This window comes from Tauraco erythrolophus, chromosome Z (genome assembly GCF_009769465.1).
Source record: "Tauraco erythrolophus isolate bTauEry1 chromosome Z, bTauEry1.pri, whole genome shotgun sequence".
Classification (NCBI taxonomy): domain Eukaryota; kingdom Metazoa; phylum Chordata; class Aves; order Musophagiformes; family Musophagidae; genus Tauraco; species Tauraco erythrolophus.
Genome location: NC_141496.1, coordinates 26,532,694 through 26,559,381, shown reverse-complemented (window position 1 = coordinate 26,559,381; position 26,688 = coordinate 26,532,694). Strand labels below are relative to the sequence as shown.

General features: G+C 38.1%; 1 protein-coding gene across 6 annotated transcripts in view; it reads right to left on the bottom strand.

The window, feature by feature from the left end:
• Positions 1–26,688, bottom strand: part of SREK1 (splicing regulatory glutamic acid and lysine rich protein 1) — a 39,949-nt gene that overhangs the window by 5,879 nt on the left and 7,382 nt on the right. Inside the window, exons 1-11 of one of the 6 annotated variants that reach the window (XM_086629982.1) lie at positions 24,042–24,069; positions 23,936–23,964; positions 20,059–21,242; positions 16,500–16,623; positions 16,094–16,209; positions 11,594–11,758; positions 10,379–10,557; positions 9,701–9,831; positions 8,088–8,202; positions 4,997–5,116; positions 2,180–2,707 (exon numbers count right to left, since the gene is read on the bottom strand). In XM_086629982.1, the coding sequence (XP_086486108.1) occupies positions 2,180–2,707; positions 4,997–5,116; positions 8,088–8,202; positions 9,701–9,831; positions 10,379–10,557; positions 11,594–11,758; positions 16,094–16,156 (1,301 nt within the window). In that variant the 5' untranslated portion in view covers positions 16,157–16,209; positions 16,500–16,623; positions 20,059–21,242; positions 23,936–23,964; positions 24,042–24,069. Of the gene's footprint in view, positions 1–2,179; positions 2,708–4,996; positions 5,117–8,087; positions 8,203–9,700; positions 9,832–10,378; positions 10,558–11,593; positions 11,759–16,093; positions 16,624–20,058; positions 21,812–23,935; positions 24,070–26,688 lie in introns of those variants that run through there. The other 5 variants (XM_086629980.1, XM_086629979.1, XM_086629983.1 and 2 more) reach the window with 5 other exon arrangements.

The window sequence follows — 26,688 nt, the reverse complement described above, 5'->3', positions numbered from 1 at the left end:
TAAGATCCCTTTCCAAGCCTTCTCTTCTCCAAGATAAACAATCCCTGCTCTCTCAGTTTCTCCTCTTATGACGGATGTTCCAAGCCGTTTATCAGTTTTGTGGCCCTTCAGTGGACTAACTCTACTATGTCTCTTGTGTGTTTCTTGAAATGGGGAGCCCAGAACTGGACACAGGTTTCCAGATGTCACCTCACTGGTGCTGAGGAGAGGGAAAGAATCACCTTCCTTGGCCTGCTCACAGCATTCTGCCTAATGCAGCTCAGCACACTGCTGACTTTCTTGGCTGCAAGGACACCCAGCTCCTTTTCTGCCAGCCAGCCCTCCAGCCAGTCAGCCCCCATGCTGTGTACTGGTCCTGCCCGGCTGTAGGACTTGGGCTTTTCCCTTTGTTCAACCCCACGAGATGCCTGTCAGCCCATTTTTCCTGTGTATCGAGGTTTCTCTGAATGGCAGCACACTCCTCTGGTGTACTAGTCCCTTCTCCCTGGCCCGCAAACTTGCCAAGAGTGTACTCTGTCCCACTGTCTAGGCCACTGATAAAGATGTTCAACAGTATTGGCCCCAGTACTGATACTCTAAGGATAACGCTATATCTGAAGAAAGAATTGTAAATCCATATAAGAAAGTGTATTTCTCTCATCCTCCATCTTCAAAAGAACACTGTCCTTGTTTACTAACATCTGTATAAAAAAGAATTAACTCCACATCAAAGTAGGGTTTTGTACCATGAGTCCACTAGAAGACATGAACTGATTTTCACTACAATTCTTTGCCCAAGTACATGGTATTTGCACCTTCCATGGCGCTTTCTTAAATAGCAAGATTCTTGAAGGGGAGCATAATTGTTGCAAGTTAGAATATAAATTTTTCGTAATGTCCAGCTATTTGACATTAGGAATTGGGTCTTCCAAAGTTCTTCCATAAGCTACACATTGTGAGAATCTTTAACTTTTTTTTTGTATTTATTTAATTCAATGCTCCTGAGCCCTACAGACAGAAAATGTTATGTTTTGAAAGATGGCAGAACTACCTCTACTCTGCGTAAGTCTTCAATATATGAAATAATGTAAAAAATGCATTAAAACAGGAAGCTGCATATGCTTAAAGAAACCACAGTATTTTGCCCATAAACCTCCAAAACAACATAGACAATTCATATAACACAAACAGAATGTTCAGAAATCCTTACACTCTCTTCTGCCTTGTACGAACGATGAACTCCTGAATTGTGAGCATTGTGAGAATTTTTTTTCTGTTCAGTGAAACTATAGTATGTAGAACTTTTCCCGGTTCATCCAGCATTTCACTCTCTCAAGGCAACAGACAAAATTTGCTAAATTTGACCTGTGGTATTACTGAACTCCCCAATTCCTGGGGTATTCAGAAAGGATTTTTTTCCACTAAAGCTTCTGAACTTAAGTTAGTCACAAGGCTTTTAGAATATGCCTGAACTAGTACGCTTACAGAGCTTATAATCAACCTCACAGCCTCCTTTTGGCATACTGAATTTATGTAGACTTATGCTCCGTTCAGCCTCCCTCAGAGGAAAAACAACAGCTACATTAACTTGAATGTTTTCGTGTTTACTACCAGCATTGTTAAGGAATGTTACTTTTCACTTGTACCTGGCCATCTAACCAGCTAAACAAGTTATCCTTATCTTCCAAATGAGATACATTCACCTTCTGAATGGCTAGCCTGCCAAGTGATATGCTTGCTTCCTGCTGTTCAGCCATCCAGCTGAAGAGTGGCAAGTACTACCACTCAACTCTTCCTAAGATCTACAGACCAACACCGTACAGTATGTAAGTAACCAAGGAACTACATAACAGTGACTCAAACTTTCATCAGGACAAAGATGATGTGTAATGTTGCTTTATCAGAACTTTTGCCTGGCTCCAACACAGAGAAATGGCGTAAGAATCATCTGCTTACTGTCCTTAGGACTGCACAATATGGTTATGTGAAAGACAAGCATCAGCGACCCAACAAGAAACTATGTTCTAGGAGGCATCACACAGAGCTCTGTATAATAGATTTTACTTTACAGGAAAAGCTACAAAACAGAAATAATACAGATTTAATTAGTAAGAGACATGGTGATATTGACATACAAAAACTGGGACAGTGCCTCACTGAACTGACAAGTCAAAAACCCACAAAAAAATTCTAAACAAACCTGCTGGAACTACGAGATCTTCTTGAAGAACTATAGCTTCTTGGGGGTGTTCTGGATCTCTTCTCTTTCTTCTTTCTATCATCTCTCTCTTTTTCTCTTTCTCGCTCCTTCTCCTTATCCCCATCTTTTTCCTTTTCTTTGTCTCTGTCTTTCTCTTTGTCCCCTGCTTTGTCCTTATCTCCCTCCTTGTCCTTAATCTTCTCTCTGTCCTTCTCTCCTTCTTTCTCAGTATCTTCTTTTTCCTTGTTCTGGTCTACCTCTTCCCTGTCTTTTTCCTTCTCCTTATCTTTCTCCTTTTCCTTGTCCTTGTCCCGGTCCCTATCTTTGTCCTTATCCCTCTCTCTATCTCTGTCTTTGTCTCTGACTCTCTCTCGATCTTTGTTCCGGTCTTTATCTCGCTCTCTCTCCTTCTCCTTGTTTCTCTCTTTATCTCGCTCTCTTTCCCTGTCTTTGTCTCTGTCTCTCTCTTTCTCCTTTTCTTTGGCCTTTTCCTTTTCCTTGACCTTTTCTTTGTCTCTTTTCTTGTCCCTGTGAAAAGCCAAACACAAATCATTAACGATTTTTTGAATTTGAAATTTTGAATAATATTACAACTAACTCTTTAACATACATTAATCGCTCAAGATAAAGTACATGTTTCTGCTGAAAAACAGTAATTATTCAATATTTTAATTTTCCACCCTGCTCACCATGAAGGAAAGATTATATATGGAGAAGGAGAGGCCAAAATCAAATCAAACTGATCTTCAGAGTGATGTTATTACACTTTGAGAGAATATGTCTCTTCATCTCACATTTATATTATTATACATGATAAATTTTCTACATGTTGTCAGCAGCAAGACAAACTCTACAATCTGTAAATCCACTCTTTATTAAAAGCGTGTCCACATAAAATGGATTGCAGATTAACCACTCCCATATGAATAATGACAGCTGACTGACAGAAGTCTTTATTCTATAGTGTTCTCTCACACAGATTCACCCTGGAATTGTTTGGATGTCCAACAACAATTAATACACCAAAATAAAAAAATAGGGATGAAATTTCACCAAATAAATTCCGTCAAAAGGCAAATGTAAGGTCAAATTCAACCACGACAATCCAATCACCTGTAATGTCACTAGGAATTTGAAAATTACTGAAAACTTGTTCATACAGTAAAAAGAGAAGCAAAGACAACAGAACGAGTCAGCTTCTTTGCGACAGACAGAATGATACCTGCTCATAAAAAGAAGAACAGTGAGAAAAATTCCAACTGATGATCTAGTCATCAAGCCAAACAAAAATTGATTAGATCACAGCTTTGGATGGAAGATTACATTTTGGTATAGGATTATTTGGAAGTGCGAGACTCCGTCTTTCCTTTCTACCAGAGACACGCATAACTCCTAGACATGCACCACTAGAACATATGAAAATGAACAACTGTTCAGAGACAGAAACAAGAGAAAGCACAAGAGGAGAAGCTGACTAGCAGGCCTTCACATGTCCAAGAGAACCAGACTGATGAAGTTGCTGTATCTATTGATAATGGTACCTATTCCAGGATTTTTAAAGATTCTCAAAAAGACTCCTTCACACATGAAAGGTCCTAAGCACAGTCCCCACCTTTCTTCAACAGAAGAAGTGTTTGGCTGTGTCTTCTCAACTGCTAATAAATAGTAGGCGGCTGTATGCTCTGTGACCTAACAACCTTTTTTCCCATCAGGTTTTGGAAAATACTTCATTAGAGGTCTCAGAGAAGGAATGTAAGACCATAAAGATGAACCAGCACACAATCCCTGCAATAGCAGAGTCTCACAATGTCCCAAGAAGTGTCTTCCAGGTAATTTATCATAGACATTTCATTGGACTCGCCCCTTCCAGTGAGCAGGTACCTCAAGAAACCCCAGACAGCAGCAAGAGACAATCAAAAGGATCCATCAATAAAGCCCAGCTAGCTACGTAGCCTATTCCTGTTTCTGCTGAGGTCCACAGATCTGCAATTCTCTTTCCCACAAAACTTCTTCCCTCAAAAAACAAGAGGAAACCACACAATCTAAGTATGGAGTTCCCTTTAAATGAATCAGGAGAATTATGCAAAAGAAACAGAAAGAAAACTATCAAGACTTCTATTTATTAAACTACTTTCACAGGCACTTGTAAATATTCACTATGTCATCCCCCAGAAAATTAGCTTATTATCTTGTTGGAATTTCACAGTTCAATAATTAGACAATCAGACTTAAAAATTAATAGCTAGGTAAAATACAGATGTATTAGACCCTGAAATCAAATACGCCAAATAACAGACACGCACATTTGTGTCCACAGCACCGTATGGCCAATATGAGATAGCCAAAGCTGAAAATAAAAGCTCACGAACAAAAACTTTACACATGTTCTCAGAATGCGGGATCTCAACAGATATATACTTAACAAGCATCATCCACTTTTTTATGGGTTGCACAGGTTACACAGAACATTCCTAATCTATTGGTTAAAGTCTGGCAATTAAAGTTACCGGTTTTCAGTCATTGGTATAAACACAGACTAGACTATCAAATCTCAGGTATCTCAGTGTGGTTGTTGAACATCTGCAGGCACCATATGAGCTACTATGAGAAAAACCAACTCTATTCAAGCCAAAACCAGTACACTCAGCATTAAAATTCACTTTCTGCTCTTTTATCTCACAGACAAAGCCTAGAGACAGGCTAAAGCATTTAGAGATTCCACCCTTTACCATCACCTAAAATATTTGGGTTTTTTTTTCAAAAATTCTGTATTGTATGCTAAGAAGAAGAGCAGCATTTCTTAGGAACGGAACTCACCGAGAACGAGAGCAACTTCTTGATTTCCGCCTTTCCCTAGACCTAGACCGTTTCTTCAGGGGACTTCTGGATCTGCGTCTGTCCTTGTGTCTTGAGAGTGACCTGTTGCCAGATCTACTTCTATATGAACAACACCAGAAGAAAAATACTTTAATATTGAAACTAAGTCAACCAACAAACGAAAAAAAAAATCTTGCCTTACTACATAAAATTATATGACTGCCTACCAACATTTTTGCAAATACAGATACTTTATGCTTCAACAGGTGCACAAGGCCTCCTTTGAAACAATGCACCATTTAAGTAATACCCATGTTTCATAATAACCTTCATGAACATTCTGGAAAACAAATTCACATCACATTAGGATAGCTGTCCTTAGTAAATTGCAGTGCATAAAATCTATAGACAATTTCAAGCAGCTTGTAAAAATAATTAGTTACATTTTCTTTCTTTTTCAGGCAGTGTCACTTATTGGAGTCTTGGTCACTGAAGAAAGATGGCTGTAACTGGTCTCTTTTTGCTTTGTTCTCCAGCCTCACAATTTAAATGAATTTAAAAAACACACACCAAACCAAAAAAACCCCAAACAACCACTATCTGTGGTTCAGCATTTAGTCAAGTTACCTTTTCAGATTAAAAGATTCATTGGCATGGATTTCAAATATAAGAGTGAACATTTACTACACAAAAAATAAGGAACATAAATAATGTTCAGATACTCTGATAAAAATCCAACTAAAGCCTTCTGATAAACATACACAGTATAGTCACAGACTTGATGAAGAAAATAACAGCTTTTAAAAATTACTATATTGCTTTTTTCAAAGATATTCCCTATTTTTGGAAGATCATACTCCCTAGCAAGGCAAAAATAAAATGCTGAATTTGAACATTAAGATTCAAAACCCCACATCATAGGATATTTTGCCCAAGAGGTTAAGGTACCATGAAGTTTAACGTACCAAAGACAGAAAGGCCATGTATATTACTCAATAAATCCTGAAGAACAGGGAGGTACAAAAAATACCAGCTCCACCTGTCTTCTGCAGCTTAAGACACACACAGTAATATACCCTAACCTGAGAGGCAACCATTTTTTACTTACAGCTTTTCTGCGCTTGTCAGCGTAGAGATACAAACTAACCACAGAGCAAATTAATTACAATTGAGTCAAGACATGACTTTGAATAAATTTTATATTGTAGAGATGAAAAAGATTTAAGTGATCTATAAAACAGTAAAACAAGGAAGTGGTACGGATAGTTTATTCTTAGAGATGAAGTTGCCTCAACAGACCAGACTGGCCTTTCTTCAGTATGTTCTCAAAACTGACAAAAGCAGTGGTAAATAATTTTTAAAAAAAACAAACACACACACCAAACCAAACAAAAAAAAAATAACAACCCACCAAAACATAACCATCAACTGTTGTTTAAAGCACAGGTTTTCCACAAGTAAAAACATGCAAGTTTATCTTCTAAGAATCAACTTAGTTTGCATCAATACAAAATAGTACTGAGATTACTGCAGTGTTATACGAAACAAAGACTGGTTTTCACTTACGTCCTGAATTAGACAAACAGCAGAGAAGCGAATGATAAGGAAGTGACCACATGATTCTTCTTGCATCAAAAAGGTATCTAATATTTTTATGTCATTAGATAACACGTACTGTGGTGTCTTGCTATTGCAAAACTGAAGCCTGCATTTATATCGTATTTGTCTGGTCATATAATTGACGACAATTCCCTCTGGAAAGCTTTTCTGTATCTAAAAGAACTCTAGTTGCCTTGTTAAAAGATGATGCATGAAAGGATACACCAGAGCTGTTGCTGCAACACTGACAACACTCAACTTTTTAAGGTGTAAGCTATCAAACACATTCTGAATTTCTGAATTTCTTCTTTTTTTCCAATACTTATCATAGCCAAATATCTTTAGTTTGATTACATAAAAGTTCGTAAGCCATTCCTAACAATGAAAGAATCTGAACCATTTCAGGAAGCATTTTTAAGCCTCACATAGCAAGACTGTTTCTTGGAAAAAATCTTAATGGGTATACTTTAATTCCGTATCATGCAGCTTCATGCCTGCTACATAGATCAGGGTTGATCAGGAAGCTGGAAACTTTATCTCTTCAGGGGTGGGGAGGGTTCTCTTGGTCTCTTCTCAGACTCTTGGAGTTCTCTCTCTCTCTCTCTCTCTCTGTCTTTGGGCCTCTCACTCGTCTAGGATGAGTGTTGGGACTTACCTGTTTTGGGATCACTTGACTGGACAGGGAAGGTGTTGGTTGCCAAGTGGTGAGCAATTAGACTGTGCACCGCTTGTTTGTACATACTGTTATCATTATGTATATATATTCACGCAGTATTATTATTTTATCATTATTACTTTTAATTTTATCTTCTTATTACTATTAAACTGTTCTTATCTCAACCCATGAGTGCCCTTCTCTTTTTCCCCTTAAATTCTATTCCCATTCCCCAGGGGGTAAGGGAGGGTGAGCAAGTGGCTGCGTGCCATTTGGTTGCCAGCTGGATTAAACCACAAACAAAATCTGAAGAATGAAAAACTGTTCCTAAAGCCTTTTACTTCTGCTTTTAAAAATCACAGCTTTACATCTACAGTACAATGAATAAAAATCTTGCATTTGTTAAAACTCAATGTTTAGAATTTAGGACATTAGGAACTTTCTACTAGCAAAACCAGGCAGCCTATCTGCTCAGGATGTTAACAGCAAACTACACGTTCGACCCATAAAATAGAGGTGACTATTTCTTTTTAAAATACAGGTCACAAGATGATATTATGCTACACGGCACAAAACATATCATAAAACCATAGAAATGGTTATGCCACATGGCACAAAAAGTGCCTTCTATTGTGCTTTAACTGAGAGCAATCCTGAAAACATTTAGCATTTAGAGGGAAAGAACATCTGTTCAGAAACAAAGTTCCTTGTTACTCTGATCTGCTCCGTAAGTTAGTAATCTTCTCCACAGGGATACTTGTCTTATAACTCAGTAGGAAATGTTGAGTAACCACCATCACTTAAAAAAACATAGTCCAAAATAAAAAATATACCTACCTGTGTTTTGAGTGTGACCTTTTCCTTCTAGATCGGGATTTTGAGCTAGACCTGGATTCTGAACGAGAATGGGAACGAGATCGACCGCCTTTTCTTTCATTGCTCTTTCCAGACTCTGAGAGGAAAAAACCACTTTGCAGTGTAAGCTCAGAACATTTAAAGATCCCAGTTAACAATCTGGCACAAGTGGAATGTACCACATATAGTGCAAGGGGCCTACTCTTTGCACTTCTTCCTTCTTTGCAAAAATCCTTCAGAAACATCCAAGAAAGTCATTGCATATACTCGTTGAGTGCAGCCATCCTGCAGCAGTACACATAAACCAGATAATTATAAACAGCTAGCTCTATTAGGAATGGGATTTATGTTGCTGCCACAATGCACAAGATCACAACATGTTCTCCTCTTGGTCTATTATTTAATATAATTACTTTCTCTTTTTTAAAATAACCTGAGAATAGAGTAAATTTAGAGGGCGTAATTTTGAAAACAAGCATAAAACGTAAATAATAATAATTAGTATTTTCTGTACTTTCAGATATTTCAACCACCACACAAATATTGACCTTTTATTCCTCAAACATTATTTTGTGGGAGGAACGGATGGAAAGAACAGGGCGAAAAGTTTGATCCAAAGACCAGGAAGTCAACAGAAAACGTAACAGTGACCTCACTGGGCTTTGGTTCAGACTCTTTTAAAAGATTGTTATTCTGCTGTTTAACATTAAGGAAATGTTAGAGCTATTTTTCTTCCAACCCTAAAAAACAACAGAAGATACTCACCCACTCCCCCAAAAAACCCCCACAAGACTCTGCACTATCTAACATAAGACAATGTCTGGGTTTGTTAGTAAGAAGAATGACAAAATCTCATTGATGAAAAGAAGAAGGAGGATCTCAACTGCAAGTTTAACAAGCTGAGAATTTTTTTGTGCTGTGGTTTTGCAATCAGTTTCAGTCAGCATAAATCAGCACTGAAATGTCTGTCTAAATTCTCAGCCTACAAACACTCTCCTCCTTGACCTGGCATTTCAGAGTTAACAGGGATCAGGGAACCAATCTGGATGAAAAAAAGTAATCTACAATATGCTAAGTTTTATCCCAGATTCATTATCTGATCTTATTTGCTATGAGGATGCACACAATCTTGAGTCAACATTAAAAAGCATAGCATACGGACAAAATTAACCTGCTGCAGATAAGAAAAGCATATTCCTACTGCTTTCAGAACCATGCTAGCTCCCTCTGATCATGAAACTATGGCATCAATGGGTGATGGAGGAGAACAAAACAAAATATAAAGCATTTTCTTTCAGAAGTCTGTAAATACTTCGAACTTAAAAAGCACCAACATTAAATATTTATTTAGCATTAACTTTGTATTTTTGAAAATATTCAGTAAGCATGTATCTGAAAATAAGACACAATGAAATAAAAAGTCAGTTCATTCCACCACTTTGTTGCACAAAAATAGTTTTGATTATTTTCTTTTTTTTCCAACACATGCTGTTCACCTTTAAGTACCATTTTCCTATGTTTGAAAACGCTCTCAAAAGCATGTACCAAGGTGCACACAGAACGTGTCTGTTAGATAACGAACATAACATACCCACCTGGCTCAATAGCAGCAGATATGAAAGACTGGGCTTCCCTTACTCTCTTCATCACTTCTTCCAGTTCCTTGGCAGCAGCTTGTGGTGTCATTTCAGGAGGCTTCACTATTGCATTATTGGAGTGATTTATTCTAAATTAAGGAAAAATAAAACTTTTAACTCCCAAACACTTGAAAAGGGAAAATGAAAAACAACTAAGAAAGGAAAACACCTCAACTTCCATGTATAACTAAAAACTTCAAAGTTCAGCAAAACTACAGATTTGTCCTAACACTCATCTATTCTAAGTATCTGAAATGTCTTTTATGGAAATGTTTTGTATGTTCTAGTAGAATTCTAGGAATCTACTTCTCTATTTCAGATCAAATCTCTACGTTAAGGCCTACTAATTACATACACATCATATAGAAAGCTTAATTAGTACTAAGGACTTTGCAGATTATTTCACTACTATAGCTTCCACTACCTCAAGATTAAATGTAAATACATTTTACTCAATGCCATGCATATTCTTCTCAGAGAAATTTATGCCAAACATTGAAACTGGAGTTTATAAAAATGTTAACGTTTGCTAACAATAGGTCCTTATATTGAAAAAATATGCACATCAGAGTCATAAAGGTATAGGGATAAAAGAAATCTCTCATTCAATAGTCAGATGGATAATTAATTTCTTACTTCAGTGGCCTGTCTCCAAACATAACTCCATTAAAGGCAAGAGCTCGAGGTACGGAATTTTGGTCTGCAAATTCCACAAAAGCAAATCGTGTTGGTTGCGTCTCATCACCTGCCATTCGCACAAATTTGACTTCTCCAACTTGCTTAAAGAATTCAAGCAGCTGATCTGCTGTTGTAGTCTAGAAAGAGTTGAAGAGCTCAGCTGAAGTAAAGCATATAATGAAAACCATTTGTCCAACATATGAGGTAATCTAAGAGCTACAAATTTTGCTAAGTTATCTCACCATTATTACATAGGCAACATGAATTTGGTAATGTTACACTTTAAGAAGGATAAGCATTTTTCTCCCATTAATGTACAGAATATACTACAATTTAAAATAGTGCAACCACAAGCCCTGAAGTCATACATCTAGGTTAAAAGAGCATTTGCACAGGATTTTGTACTTTTCAGGCAACTCATTTGAAATAACTGTTGAGGAATTTCCTCATACACTTTCCCTATACACCTGTGTCCAAGCTATTCACTGTGAAATTTGATCAACAACAACAAAAAATCCAAACAATACAAGACTTAGCTTTTATCTTTTTTTCTACTAGCTCCTAGCTTGTTTTACTTCATCACCATCAATAGTAATTTTACACTCTAGTAGTTACTTTGGCAGTCAAAACTCCCCCCAAATAAAACACTTTTATTGCCATCAGTCAAAAGCAAATCCTTTTTCAATTAATTCAATAAATTGCTGAAAAAACAAATTTCTGACAGACCTAACTTTCCTGTTATAGAAATGCAAAGGTATTTAAGCTGATTTTGCAACTTCCACTAGGACACATCATTCCAGCTCACCATACTTAAGCAACTGCATAGTGTTGAGGGGCACAGGTACCATGAGCTCACAACTTCTGAGGCACTGCTCAGGTAACACAACCCAGCGGGACATTTAATCGACACATACAATCATAAGTATGTTTCTTGAATTCAGCTACAGTGTGATTTCTCTGGTATCCTGCCAGAATAAATTTCACAGTCTGGTCTGATCTGATTGGCAGAGGAGCATTCAAAATTCGAAATATCACTAGTAACCAAAAAGAGTATTTTTGTTTAAATTCCTATTGTCATCAACTAATGAAAACTCTTTAACAAGTGAGACTGGAATTCTTAAATTACAATTATACACCTTCCATTAGCATTTCCATTACACAAGAAATAGCTACCTGGGAATTCAAGTTTCCAACATAGACTGTTCTCCTGATTTCATCAATTTTGGATGGATCCACATTCCCCATAATTGGTGGTTGTGGTATTTCTCCCAGTGCCGTAATGTTAGGGTCCAATGCTGCTGCTGGTATGGCCCCCAAAGTGCCAAGCGAGACACCAAGCTGGAAAACACAGAATATGCTCTGAAACTAAGCACTGTGGGCAGATACTCCACTTGTTAATACTTGCCTGCCTTGTGCATTTCTGTAAAAATAAGTCTAATGAATATAGGCAATACTTTAAACTTTAAGGTCCCAGCTGAGCACTTTTTTTAAAGAATACAAATCTTCCCATAAATCACCTTCAGTAGGTAAGATCTTCTGTGTGTTATCAGTTAACATTTTATCAAAGAAATCTGGCCAGGGATGCAGCATATCAATCAGTATACATATAGGCTTGAATTTCTAATGCTCACAGTCAATCAAATTGATTAAGATGCTTTTGGACCCTGCTTTTTTTGCCACAAGTATTAGGAGGAGACGAGGAACTGCTGAGCCCTTGCCCAGCAAGGGAAGAAGAGAAATTGCAGTGCCCAGGGCCAATTTATTCTGTAATAGATATCAGTCCATCAAATAGACAGATAGGTGCTTTCTGGACAAGCACATGACTTAAGGGGTACCACAGGGGGTACGTTAGTCACTAATGATGAGGACAAGGCTGAGGTCCTTAATGCCTTCTTTGCCTCAGTCTTTAATAATAAGGTCAACAGTTCCCAGGTGAGCTGGCCTATGGTGTCTGAGAGCAGGGAGGGAGAGCAAATCGAAGCTCCTGTGATCCAAGAGGAATGGGTCAAGGATTTGCTTCGCCAGCTGGATGCCCACAAGTCTATGGAGCCTGATGGTATCCATCCGAGAGTCCTGAGAGAGCTGGCGGATGTCATTGCCAAACCCCTGTTCATTATCTTTGGGCAGTCTTGGCTCACTGGGAAGTTCCGCTGGACTGGAGGCTGGCGGATGTTACCCCCATTTACAAAAAAGGGCGGAAGGAGGATCCAGGGAACTACAGACCCGTCAGTCTGACCTTGGTGACGGGCAAAGTCATGGAATAGGTTATCTTGAGTGCTATTAATGAGCACATACAGGTTAACCGGGTGATCAGGCCCAGTCAACATGGGTTTATGAAAGGCAGGTCTTGCCAATCAAAGCTGATCACCTTCTATGATGGGGTGACCCACCTGGTTGAGGAGGGAAGGGCTGTGGATGTAGTTTTCCTAGACCTCAGTAAAGCCTTTGATACAGTTTCTCATAGTGTTCTGGTTGAGAAACTGATAACTGCTGGCCCAGATAGGCACACCCTCCTTTGGGTTAAAAACCGGCTGGATGGCCGGGCCCCAAGAGTGGTGGTAAATGGGACTAAATCCGGCTGGAGGCCGGTCACCAGTGGGGTTCCCCAGGGCTCAGTGCTGGGTCCAGTTCTGTTTAACATCTTTATCAATGACCTGGATGAGGGGATTGAATGTACCCTCAGTAAATTTGCGGACGACACCAAGCTGGGAGGCTGTGTCGATCTGCTCGAGGGTAGGGAGGCCCTTCAGAGGGATTTGAACAGACTGGATCGTTGGGCTGAGGCCAATGGCAGGAGCTTTAATAAGGCCAAGTGCAGAGTCCTTCACTTGGGGTGTAAAAACCCCAAGCATCGCTACAGGCTCGGGGAAGAGTGGCTGGAGAGCTGCCTGGCGGAGAAGGACCTGGGGTGTTGGCTGACTACCAGCTTGATATGAGCCAGCAGTGCCAAAAAGGCCAATGGGATACTGGCGTGTATCAAGAATAGTGTAACCAGCAGGAGCAGGGAAGTGATCCTGCCACTGTACTCGGCACTGGTGAGGCCGCACCTGGAATATTGTGTCCAGTTTTGGGCCCCTCACTTTAAGAGAGATGTTGAGCTCCTGGAGCGGGTCCAGAAAACGGCAACTAAACTGGTCAAGGGGCTGGAAAATAAAACTTATGAGGAGCGGCTGAGGGAGTTGGGGCTGTTTAGCCTGGAGAAGAGGAGGCTGAGGGGAGACCTGATTACGGCCTACAAATATTTGAGAAGGGATGGTGGGGAGGTGGGGGAAGGGCTCTTTACATTAGTGATGGGTGATAGGACAAGAGGAAATGGATATAAGCTTAGTCAGGGGAGATTCAGGTTGGATGTTAGGAAGTATTTCTTCTCTGAAAGGGTTGTCAGCCACTGGAATAGGCTGCGCAGGGAGGTGGTTGAGTCCCCATCCCTGGATGTGTTTAAGAAAAGGGATGAACTACTTAAGGTATGGTTTAATGGGAGATTAGGGACGGTTGGACTGGATGATCTCTAAGGTCTTTTCCAACCTAGAAATCTATGAAATCTGTGAAGGCAAGATCAATTACAGTTGAAATGCAAAGGATATTGAGCCTAAGTTCTTTCCTCACAAACAGTCACTTCCTAGAGAACGAGGACAATACAGCTCTCATTTTTGGAACTGGGAATTGAAATTTCTCCGGCAGAACGTTATAAAAAAGAAGTCTCTTAAAAATGACTACTAAATCGGTCTGCTGAGTTCCTGGTTTGAATTTTATTTTGTCCACCCAAAAAGCAACTGCCTTTCTAGCAAACAGATTTTCTAACAAGTGTAAGATTGTTCTCAATACACCACCAGTATTTTTTTTTTTTATGTAACAAAAAAGAAAACTACTCTATTTCAACTTGAAATTTTTCCTGAATAGGTCACAGCAGCCTGCTGATGTCAAGAAAGTCTTACAGAGGCAAAAGGGAACTGAGCAGAAGTAGCAGCAGCTAGCCCCTATGCTTTTTGTTATGAAAATAGTTAGGAAATCAGTCAAATGTCCTGTCATAGAGATATCAAATAACAGCAACTTAATACAGCACTTCAATATTCTGAAGAACTGTGTCAATGTACCTATTATGTTTTAACAAATTTTTAGGAGGTGGATAGCACTGCCACTGGACCAAATTGATGAGTCTAGAGAAGGACAACAATTAAAACAGACACCACCAAAATCAGTATTTACCCATTATTTTGTAAAATAATAACCTGAAAGAAAAACCCAGTGTGTCCTGGGTTTATGTGGTGGGGTTTTGGTAGCAGGCAAGGGGATGCAGGGACAGCCCCTGTAAGGAGAAGCTTCCCGGGCTCCAAAACCAGTCAGACCTGTCTCTGGCCGAGGCTGTGCCAATCGGTGCCTCTGTCAATAACATATCTAAGAAGGGGATAAAGAAATCTGCACCATGTGGGACCTGCAGTGACGAGAGGAGAGGCAGGGAGCTGGCTCCCCACACTCTGGCATTTCATACCCAACTGGAGGTGGCCACAGTGGCGCGGCTTGGAGAGCTCTGAAGACCCCTGAACCAGGGCGCCCACTGGGCGGAGTTCATCCTGCCAGGACTGCCCAGGTTCGTCAGGCCCAGCACGGCTGCAGCAAAGAGAGGACTGAGATCTGAGAGAAGAGACTACACAGACCCCAAGGTCAGTGAAGATGGAGTAGGAGGAGGTGTGACGGAGCTCAGATTCCCCCTGCAGCCCGTGGTGAGATGGCAGGCTGTTCCCCCGCAGCCCATTTAAATTAATGGTGGAACAGTGCGTGAAGACTTGCGGCCGTGGAGGACCCCATATCAGAGCAAAGATCCTGAACCCAAAAGAGTTTGTAGAGGACTGTCTCCCATGGGAAAGGACCCCCACGCTGCTGGAGACTGACAGTGGAACAAAGATGCATCTGCAGTCCATGGGAAGAGGCTCCACACCAGAGCAAGTGGCCATGCCCTAAGAAGTCACGACTGTGGGAAAAGTGCACAGTGGAGCAATCTGACGTGTAAGGATTACATCCTGTGGGAAGGACTCATGTTGGATAATTTCATGGAGGACTGACCTGCATGAGGAGGGATCCCACACAGGAGCAAGGGAAGAGGGTAAAGAGGCCTCCTCCTTAAGGAAGGAGAGGTAGAAACAGTGTGTTACAAACTGACTTGCAACACCCCTGCCCATTCCCCATCCCCCTGCGTCACTGGGGAAGGAGGTAGAGCTGAGAAGGGAGGGGTGGGGGGAAGGTGTTTTAAAGATCTGGCTGTGTTTCTCTTACCCTCTCTGAAGTAACTGATAACAAATTAAATTGATTTGTCCCCAGGCTGAGTCTGTTTTGCCCAGGGCCATGGATGGGTGATCCCTCCCTGTTCTTATCTTGACCCTCAGGCCTTTTTGTTACATTTTTTCTCCTCTCCACTCCACCAGAGCAGGGGAAGAGTGAGCCAGAGACTGTGTGGTAGCTTAGCTGCCAGGTGGGCTAAACCACGGCACCAAGGAAAGGTAGTGCATGCACATCTTGTAATCCAGCCTCAAAAGAGGCACCACAGCTAGACCCTCACGGATCTAACATACAAGAGGACAACATCCATGGATCAGATAGCTCCTGTTCTCTGAACACAGAAAGGGCTACTGAGTATAAAGGAAACCAGAAATCAAACAGTGACTGAATTTTACTTACTGTAGTCAAAGGGGCAGGTGTAGGTATAGGAAGCAACCCTGCACCAGGCATCAGGCTTGTCATAGTAGGAGCAGGCGCCAACAGAGAAAGGGCTTTGGCTTCATCTGGGATTTTACCTGAAGAAGCAAATGAGAGTGTTACACAGAGTTGGAACACTACACAGATGTTACTCTTTCTATGATTTTACAATTACCCTTGCATTTAAAAATGTAATAAATAACAATGAATCTATCTATCAGATCCTTATAAAGAAACAAATAAGAACTTAAGTTTTCCCTTTTACCCTGCTCTACTAGGAAAAACAAAAGTGAGCAAAACTTCAAAGACTAGCAATCTCATTAATGGATTATTATTTTAAAAACTGAATAATGTATACAATTATTTAACACTTTGAGCTATGGGTCACCTGTACTGGAAACTTAATGTTCATGAACCAAACGATATCAAGCATGGACGCTTTCCCAGGGCGGTGTTTTCGCGGTGATCGAAAGTTGTTTTACACATGACAACCGTTCGTGTAGGCTGCATCACTAATAGCACACAGAACATCAGATACAGAAAAGAAGAACATTTTTTAAAGTTTAATCCCCAGAAATGGCAAATAACCAAATCAGCAAAAGAAAAAAAAAAAAAAAAAAAGAAAAAAAGAAAAAAACAAAGTATGTGCTATCTGAAATTTGTTCCTTTTTTTTTTTTTTTTGAATTCCTCTGGTGCTACCTAATTTGGATGTAAAAATTAAAAAAAAAAAAATACAACTACTGAACTACTGTGACTCCACACAATACATACTACAAGTGAAGCTGGAGGTGGAGGAGGGGAGGGCAGAAAAAATTTAGATTTGTACTGTCTCACATTCTAGGTCACCTCAGTTTATCTGAAACTTTGATAAATTAGCTTTAAACTTACTGAGATTGAAGAAAATCATAACTGATCAGCTAATCAAGCTATATTTGCCCAAAGTATGTATTTCCTATTATTTCAACCAGATTATATTCCCCTTGCAACAATAAAAGTTTAAGTAATATCTAATCTGAATTAAATGCAGGTTTCATTCAATGTTAGTCACAAATTAGACTGCTAAATGAACACCAAAAAATCTTCAAAAATCAAAATATTTAAAAAAGAGTTAAACAATTATGATTACAATTACACGTACATACTAAATTTGAAATACAAAGGGATTTCCACTGGTACAATCATTAAACACTAAACTGAAAAACTACAGAGAGGAGTTCCAATTACACTAGGTATCTACAATCTATTCAAAATTACTAGCATAATTTTATATATGCTAACTAAGCCATTTGGTGTTACCCTATGCACTTTAATAAATAATTTAAACATTGTTTTAAAAGTCAAGGTATATACAAATACTGTGACAGTAGCTTTTACTGCTTTGGTCCAAACTGTCTATGTTTTAACTATAAACCTCCTAACTTCAGCATTTAAAAATGAATATATAAATATTCTTATCAAAAAGCAAAATATGAGGTAAGTTTCAAAACACTGTGCAGTTTTAGCTACATGAGTTCCAATAGACCTCACAGGAAACATACTATTTAAAAAAAAAAAAACAAAAACATAAAAAAGTGCTGCAAACATGTTCTACAGATCTGCAGCAAGGACTGGGTTACAGTTAGATATGACCAAAGGACAAAACAAATCTAAATGAAACTTAATTTATATGTAGCATGGGTGGAATAGAAAAGATAAAATAACAGTACCCATTTTTTTCTCATGCTTCCTATTTACATTTATTTTATTTATATTAAACTTTGAGGCACCTTGCTCCTTAACATGTAACAAACCACTTGATTTTGCTATCTAAAGGAGAAAAATAGGAAAATTATTAGCACTTAAGAATTAACTGTGCAATAATGATTTCCAGGGCTTTTTCAAAAACATGCATGAATCTGAGTCATCATCACAATGTTCAGCACTTTTTACAGATCTCATTTTGAAGTCAGGCATGCAATGAGAGGTGTACCTGATTTGCCTGACCGCTCATGACTATCAGGTACTTTGCTGCACATCCTGCCTAATAGGTAGCTAACAGGTTTTCAGATATACAGTTCCAGCAGCTGTGCATGCAAATTAGGCATAGAATTATGTACCAGTGCTTCTGAAAATCGATATACCTAAGTGTTTCCAAATGACTAATGAACCAGACCGTATCCTGAACAGCCAGCATCTTGCAATTAGCTGGATACTCATGCAGGTTTCTACAGGATCGACAAACATGGCTCAAGTAAACTCAATGGCAGAAATGGCTCCTAAAGTGGTGTGTCTGCATTCTAATTTAGATCCTTGGTCAGTAACATACATAAGTATATGCCTAATTTAAGTATGCGCTTACATACAGTCAATTCAATATACACTTAACCAGGTAAGAGATGCTTAGGTATTTAGCCCTTCTAAATAGGAACTGAGTTAGGCACATAACTAAACAGACAATGAGTCAAGTGTAGAAAGGTACTTAAATACAAGCCTAAACTTTAAGTATGTGGGTCATATTACTGAAATAATTGGAACTTTTCATTTGCTCAAATGTTGCTTAAGGAATTCACTGAACACTTGCAGTTAAGTGCACCGTTAAAGCAGTTCAAAGAACGAGTAACATGCGTATCTAAATTTTAAAGCTAGCAGCACTACTTCCAGAATACTTTGGTCCTTCAACAATGCAATGTTTTATTTTAAATACAAAATCTAGTCTGTCAGTTCTGTGCCACAAAGAAAGATTCACTTATTTTATTCAAGAATGAAAAGGGTCCATCTCTACAGAGAAAACCCTGAAAATTTGCCTGTATATTTGAAGATAATGTTCTTTCAAAAGATCCTTCTCCAGGTTTTAAGATTGGATCGAACTTTTTTTAACAATTCCATAAAAAACAAACTGTTGTGGGGAAAAAAAAGAAAATCTGAAATATCTTGCAAATTTACTTCTCCGTTCTTCAGATAGTTTTAAAAAACAAATTAATATGTAAGGGCAAAATAACCTTACAACTTACTTTGGAGTTTTATTTCCATGAATTTATGTATAAAAGGAATATAAGTCCACAAAGATACAACAAAACATGTGGGTTATGATGCAACAAATTAGGACACTTTAGTTTAAGAATAACTGTTTCTGTTTTTAAACTCGTGGTATTGAAAAGCTGAATGGAAACTAGCTAAATATTTATTTCCTAATGAGGGAAACAGGCAAAATAAGTATGCCATATCTATACCACATCCTTAGAAAGATGTCTTAAAAGCACTTGTGTTTAGTGAATCACAGATTCTGTGATCATTTATTAAATGATTCTTCACTTTGCAAAGGAATCTGGAAGCAGATGTAGATTAGCTCTGCATTGCCTAGAGACACCTCAGGCTTCTTAGGAAATGTACAGCGGTCCTAAATATCAGTTACGATTGTTACTTTTTTATATCGCCAAAGTGCTTTAGAGCCCTCGTCAACCTAGTCTGTACCAGAACCCATTTTGCTAAATGCTGAACAGAAGTATCTGTGTTAAGCAAGTACTAATTACAGTATTTTTATCCCCCCGAAGAGCTCAGAAGAAATTAATTTTGTACTCTTTGTGCTGAAACTACACAGTTAACACTCCCCCAAAAAAGTGTTTCTGCAATAACTTGTTTTAAAAATACTTACAGTTCACATCTACTCTAAACGTAATTAAAGGAACTGTTATTTTCCTGCTATTTTAAATCAATGGAAAATGCAAGCTTACAAATAAAGGTAATTTCTGTGTCATCTGATCCATGATTCTTACTGGATTTAGCAGCAGTGATTAAAGAGATTACACCTACTGGCAATTACTCAACTGCCACAGCTAAATCCAACAGAGATCGTGAAGCAGAGCTCTTGCCAGGTGCAGTGCGCAGCCTGGTGCATTACCAGAGTGAAACCAACTGATTCCAACGCAGCTGGCTGGCAAGAGCAATGTCTGAGGACTAGACACACCACCTGGTCCATCACTTCTGTTCCAAGGCTTCCATTTCACAAGAAGAACAAACATCATTTAGGGATGAGAACCTTCTCAATCACTCCAGAATGAACTGGCAGGGCTTCCGAGACTGCGAGATGACCAAGATGACACTTTCTTTCTTTTTTTTTTTTTTTTTTTAAAATCTCTTCTTGGAATAACCACCACTGGAGCATGTCAAAGTGCAATATACATGTACACACACGCACACACACACACGCACACAGAACTAATTCAATCTTCCCACAAATAACAGTGTTAAAAGACAATGTGCCTCACATAACACATTCTAACCAAAACTTCAGGCTGCATTTGTACTTATGAGTGGTAAATAGTTTTTTCTGAAAATTACAAAAAACGAAAGGATGAAATCTTACTGCCACTGACCTCACTGGAGCAAGGTTTCATCAGAAGCAAACACGTTATTTCGTGACATTCAATATTCATGGAAGTTCAGTTTCAGAAATAATTATTTTAAACTCATCATATTAAATATTGATAGTAAGCCTGCTTTTAAACAGACCATGCAACCTAAAATAAAAATCCTCTGCTGAGAAGAGGAAAAACAGCAGAGAAAGATCATGACTTTATTGCACAAATTTAATTTCTCCAGAAGTAAGAGTTTCAATTGTCCTTTTCCAAGATAAACTCATAAAGGATAACATACAAAAGAATGTATCTTAAAACTAATAAATTTTTACTATTCCTATCTTCTGACGTAGTGTGCTCATCTGTTGAATTTGGATGCTGAAACATATTCCAAATCAAATTTATCTGTAATTCACAGCATAAAAATTAATCATATTCTAAATTCTGTGTATACCATCCACCATTCATAAGCAGTTTCAGGTCAACTTCAAAATGAAACACTCTGAACCCTTTACAAAACACCATTTTTACAGAACTGAAATACCAGTTCACAAGTACAAGGGAAAGAGATTTAACAGAACAAAACAAAAAAGGGACAAAATAAAATAAAAATAAAAGAAACAAAGGAAAGAAAGCAAAATAAAATAAAAACAGAGACAGGGCGTCCATCTTCAGCAGGCCAGACTTCGATCTCATTTCCCCCATGAAGGTTTCACTTGGCGGCAGGTTTAGTGGCATGGCAAACAATGCCTAACTCAGGCAAGTGTAACAGGTCTGCCTTGGCCAGTCTAGTCATCTAATAATGCACAAATATCACACAGAGAAAACATACAAAACCAAATTAATAGTCAAAATCCATCTACCAGATAATGTGGACATAAAATTTAGAATGATTAGGGTGGCATCTTTGTTTATCTTTCAACCTTTGCGTTCTCAAAGTATAATGTTTAAAGAAAAACCTACCGATACATAGACAAAAAAGTCTTATTTTTTACCGCTTAATGATGTTACTTCATTTACAATTACATGTTCATTAAATTGTTTATTAAATAGCACAAAATTAACATTGTTTTTATTATGCAGTGATTACCTCCTCATACTCCCTTGATTTACCAGTGTTTAAATACACTCCAAAATTCAGATTTTATTCTGGTTTTTTAAAACCAAGGTTTCAGAGTACTGTTTTACCTCTCCTCTATGTTCGATTCGGCGCATGAGATGTTTTATTACTGGCACCATTGGCCAAAGATATAATTTTACCTCCCAGTAGAATATAGCCATCACTACTTCTAAAGCTCATGATACACTCTGCCGACTTCATTAACAATGCATCATATGATACATAGTGAATAAAAAAAACCTTGTGCTGTGGTCTCCAAAGCCATAGTTATTCAACACAATTAATTCCTCAGAAAGTTAAACCTACATAAATTCACATCTTTATAAATTAGAATTAGTCATTCTGTTAGAAAGTTACATGGAAACAGCATTCCGACATTAAAAAAAATTTGACCTCACAACCCAATCACTTGTTCACCTAATTATGCATAAATGTCTCTGGGGTCCAGAATGATTTTGAACAGTGACAAATTTCTCTGTAATAGGTTTTCTCAGAAATGCCTAATAAGTCAGCTGCAAATGGGATTGGAATAAGATTTTTGTCAGAACTTTGATTTTGTTCTCCTTTCATTCATTGTCTACCATCAAGAGACACAGGAAAATGTAGCTTTACCTGCCTGCTGCCGTACCACGTCAGGCAGTGATCTCATCACAAGAAAAACACCAGGAAGTGCTGTTCATTCACTAGGTGGCAATCTTCCCTCTCTGGCAGTACTGAACCAGTGTTAAGGTCTTTTTTATCAAGTGTAAAACTAAGATCCCGAATAATTTGTAGTCAATTATTTAGGGGTAGTTTTTCAATAATAAGGACTTTGGCCCCATACGCATCTACAGAACTTCAAGCAGATACAGCAGTATCTTCTTTATGGTTGAAGAACAAGTTCAAAAAATCAAACCAAAAATCCCCCAAAACAAGGCATAAAAGCAACTAAAAACCTAGGCTTCACAAAGACAAATATGTGTGCCATATGCCCTTATTAAGAAGGCTACAAGAACAGGCAGTATACTGTACGTCAATATTGTCTTTAGTGAAAGTACTTAGAGTCTGAAATTTTGGAGACCTGTCAGAGTTTGGTAGGAACATTCCAGACCATTATTACACCAGCACTAATCTCATACTATCCAGATCATGATCTGGTAAACATGCCAAAAAATGGTACTCTGATCACTGTTAACAAACTCCAAGAAGTAAACAGTATTTTCTGAAGCAAAATCTTACTCTTGCAGTTAAAAAAATTATGTTAACAGGAGGTATTTCTGGACTTGTTGCAGTTTATGTTTCAATCATTCTAAATATTCCTCCTCGTGGCAAAACAGCTACCACGTTCAAAGTAAAGTTAGGTTCACTCCACCAGCTGGAATGTTTCTACTCCAAAGGGGCAAAAAGTCTAGAACTAAATAGGCAGATGCTTAGTTCCACAACGATTCCAATGAAGTCAATGGGGCTCTGCCTAACTCCAGTGATATGCCTACCACAAGTTCATGCTTCACAGAACTGTATTCAGATTTGGGATGTTAGACTAACAAGAATTACCTTGTATTCAACACATCTGTAAAAGTATGGCCTCAAAGCTAGTTAAAAGAACACTTGTAAATTTATTATTCACCACGTATTTTATTTTATTAAGTAGTTTTTAAAATATTTTATGCTACAAGCATTCTGTATAGACCACTGCATTTTTGAATAGATATCTAAAACCAAAAAGGAGTATCAGCATACCTAAGAATGCCTTTTTATGGCACACAAAGTGATATTTTCCACAGAAACAAGAAAGGAAAATTGTTTTTTTAATTAAACTAGCAGGTAAACATTTATATTCAAACAGTAATTATCACCATGAATGCTAAGGATTTTAGATTAGATGAATCTAAAATGGCCAAATGTATATATCACATGTTTACATGACAAAACTTGGATTCAGTCTAAAAAAAGTGGAAAAATATTCAGTATCTTAAAAAAAAACCAAACAAAAACGCACCACACCAAAGCTGATAGATTAAGATCCAAACTGCAATGTTACTAATCTTTTCAGTGCTCCATTGACTTCAGTGAGAACTCTGTTGAGAATAAGCATGCCAACACAAACAATACTGAAGGGAATTATTTTATCTTCTTTTCCCTCAAAATATGTAACAATGATGGAAAACTGAATTATCCTAATTTAAATCAACTATCTTTTTTCTAGTGAATCAAATCTATATGATTGGGTTTCCTCAATCAATTTACCATTTTGTTTCAAGACTTTTTTTCAAAAAGCAATAAAATAAAAGAAAATAACAACAGAGCACCACCTTCTTACATGGAAAGCTTAAAACAAGTAGCAGACGCAACAAAGACCAACATTACAGAAGAATGTCTAAAATACCAACCTTCTGCGCAGGGCACAACTATCAAAGCTCTGTCAATAAAAACCGTGTTAGTTAGATGCTGGGCCACACCAACACTCGATGCTTCACGAAACTTAATATAACATACTTTGGAGGAAAAAGCAAGAGGTGCGTTGCTGCAAGATAAAAGGAAAAAAACAATTAGTCACATTAAATAATTGTATGCATGTATTTTTAACTATTACTCCTTGATAAAAAAAATAGGTTTTAGACTTCTTGGAAAAGTTAGCGAAAAAGCAAGAGTCTAGAAATCTCCTAATTTGCCTACTTACTATGTCACTGCAAAAAGCATAGCATAGCACCTCCTTCTTTTTAATGGAAATTTATGTAAGCCAAAATCCCAAATTAACAAGGCTAGTTTTCTTTTATGATCTTGGTAAACAATATTAACCAGTGCATTCCAAATTACTATTGTAAATAGCTTATTTACTTGACACATTTGTCAAGTAAATAATTTACAGTTTATCTTTTTTCTTCCAAATAATCCTTGTACAGGAAAGTCAAACAAGCCGAGTCATTTTTCAGTGGCTCCTTCAGATATTAGCCCATAATAACACATACTCTTTCTTAGGTCTTACGAAAGCAGTTTCATTAATTCTTAATCAAATAAAACCATTTCTTAAGAGTTATTTCAAATGTTAGGTCTTAGATCACTAATGTAACAAAAGTCTTTTTTATCATCTGCCTTGGTTTGGCATAGTGTAGTACAGGATAACACTGGAGGAGGTAGGAGGGATTTACTATTTGGGTAGAAGGAGGAAGAAAATGTTTAACTTGCTTTTCCATTAGAAAGCATACCAACAGAGATGTCAGAAAGCAGAACACACAAACACTGTAATCTTGATCAAAATCGAAGAAGTTTGCTTTAAAAATGTATGCCCTAGTCAAGGTTTGTAACCTTTATACAAGCAGCTTATTTCTTCATATGAAGGAAGTACAGGCGAAATCTTCGAAGAGAGAATGCTGTAAGACATTGCTGGAACATCGGCAATGAAAGAGCATCTTTCTTCTAGCAAAGTAGTTACTCATGGAAAACATGCTGCATAACCTGCTCCATCCTGACACTCCCTCAACTGAAATAGAACCACTTGTCAACTTTCTGGAAGTACCAGAAGCAGTTTAATTTTAGCCCAACCCATCCTGCAGTCATTCAAATTCCAAGCAGGTACTCTCAAAGTTGTTGTATGAAATTAACCAGACTTTAGCACTAAAATATAAGCTCAGAAGTTTTAGACATATTATTTCATCATATTAATCATGTAAATGAACCAAGGACAAAAGTTCAGAAAAGTTTCCAACATGTGAGGTGACAGTGAGCTATGACTTTCTCAGTACTCAGCAGAAATGCGAGCATACAACTTTTGATCTTACATATCCTGAAGAGCCAGACTTCACCCACTGCAAAGATAATTTTTCTAATGGCCACAAGGTTTTTTTTTTGCTTGTTTTCATTTGTTGGGGGAGGGTGGAAGGGGGTCTTTGTGTGGGGGTTGAGAGGAGAGGTGTTTCCTTTTTTTTCTTGTTGTTTGGGATTTGTTTGTTTGTTTTAAAATATATACGCCAATATTAAAACCCAAATGGCAGAAGCCTCCACTGAAGATTCTGTGGTTCAGACTGTTGAACACTTCTAACACCTCCTGTTTTTTTTCTGTTTGTTTTCATTGCTAACTAAAGATCATAATTATGTTCCAGACAGTTCCAAGCTTCATAAATAATCTTTATAATAAATTTCAACATCTATAGAGGTAGCTCTGACAAGCGTTATTTTTTATAATATTCTCCCTCCTGCATTTCCTGGATTTCAATCACAAAAGCTATGTGGAAACTATGTCAAAAAATATTAACATTAGAACACTGCTGCAAACAAAGCTCTAAAAAGAAGTCTTGGTACAAAGTGTTTTCTGAAGGTTACAGAGGAGAAAGCCTCCATAAGGATGTTGCAGTAGTAATTTTCTAGGTCTAATGGAATCCATTGCTTATCATTAGCAGCAAGACTTTCTGCAGCCCTAGGCCACAAGCTGTGAACTCTCTTCCTAGATACACTTTTAGCTGGGACAGAGTTAATTTTATTCTTACTGGCTGTACGGTGCTGAGTTTTGGGTTTAGTTGGTAATACACTGGTGTTTTGGCTCTTGCTAAGTGGTGTTCTTTCTAAGTCTAGGACTTTTTTCAGTGTTACCCATGTTCTGCTGGTGCCAGGTGTGCAAGAAGCACACACCAGGAGACAGGGAACTGCAACTGCCAGCAAAAGCTGCAACTCGGCAAGATAAGAACAGCTGGCGGCCTGCCTGCCTGAGAGACAGAGAAAGAACCCAACAAAGTGCCCGAAGATCCCAGCCCAGAAATCACCATCGGACCAAACGGGCGCATGAAGAGCATGTGACATTTTTGTTTTCTTTTGCAGGGAGACAGTGACATCCAACTCTCAACAGAATAACAACCAAACAAAAGTATTTCGCAAGAAGTACCTATTCAGAAAGTTACAGTGAGAAAAATCAAAAAGGCTACAAAACACTGCTCTAAAAGTCTGTATTTTCTCAGAGGGGCAGTGGTGGAGAAGACAATAGAAATTAATAACTTATCAAAATATGATGTTACAGAACAATTGTGCAGATCACATTTAAATAAGGCTGTGGATGTTTCATCTCAAAGGCCTCATCTATATTGCAGTCACTGAAGGATGTAACAACGACTAAGAAACACTTGTGTGTTCTAGTCTCCAAGACCACTCCAGA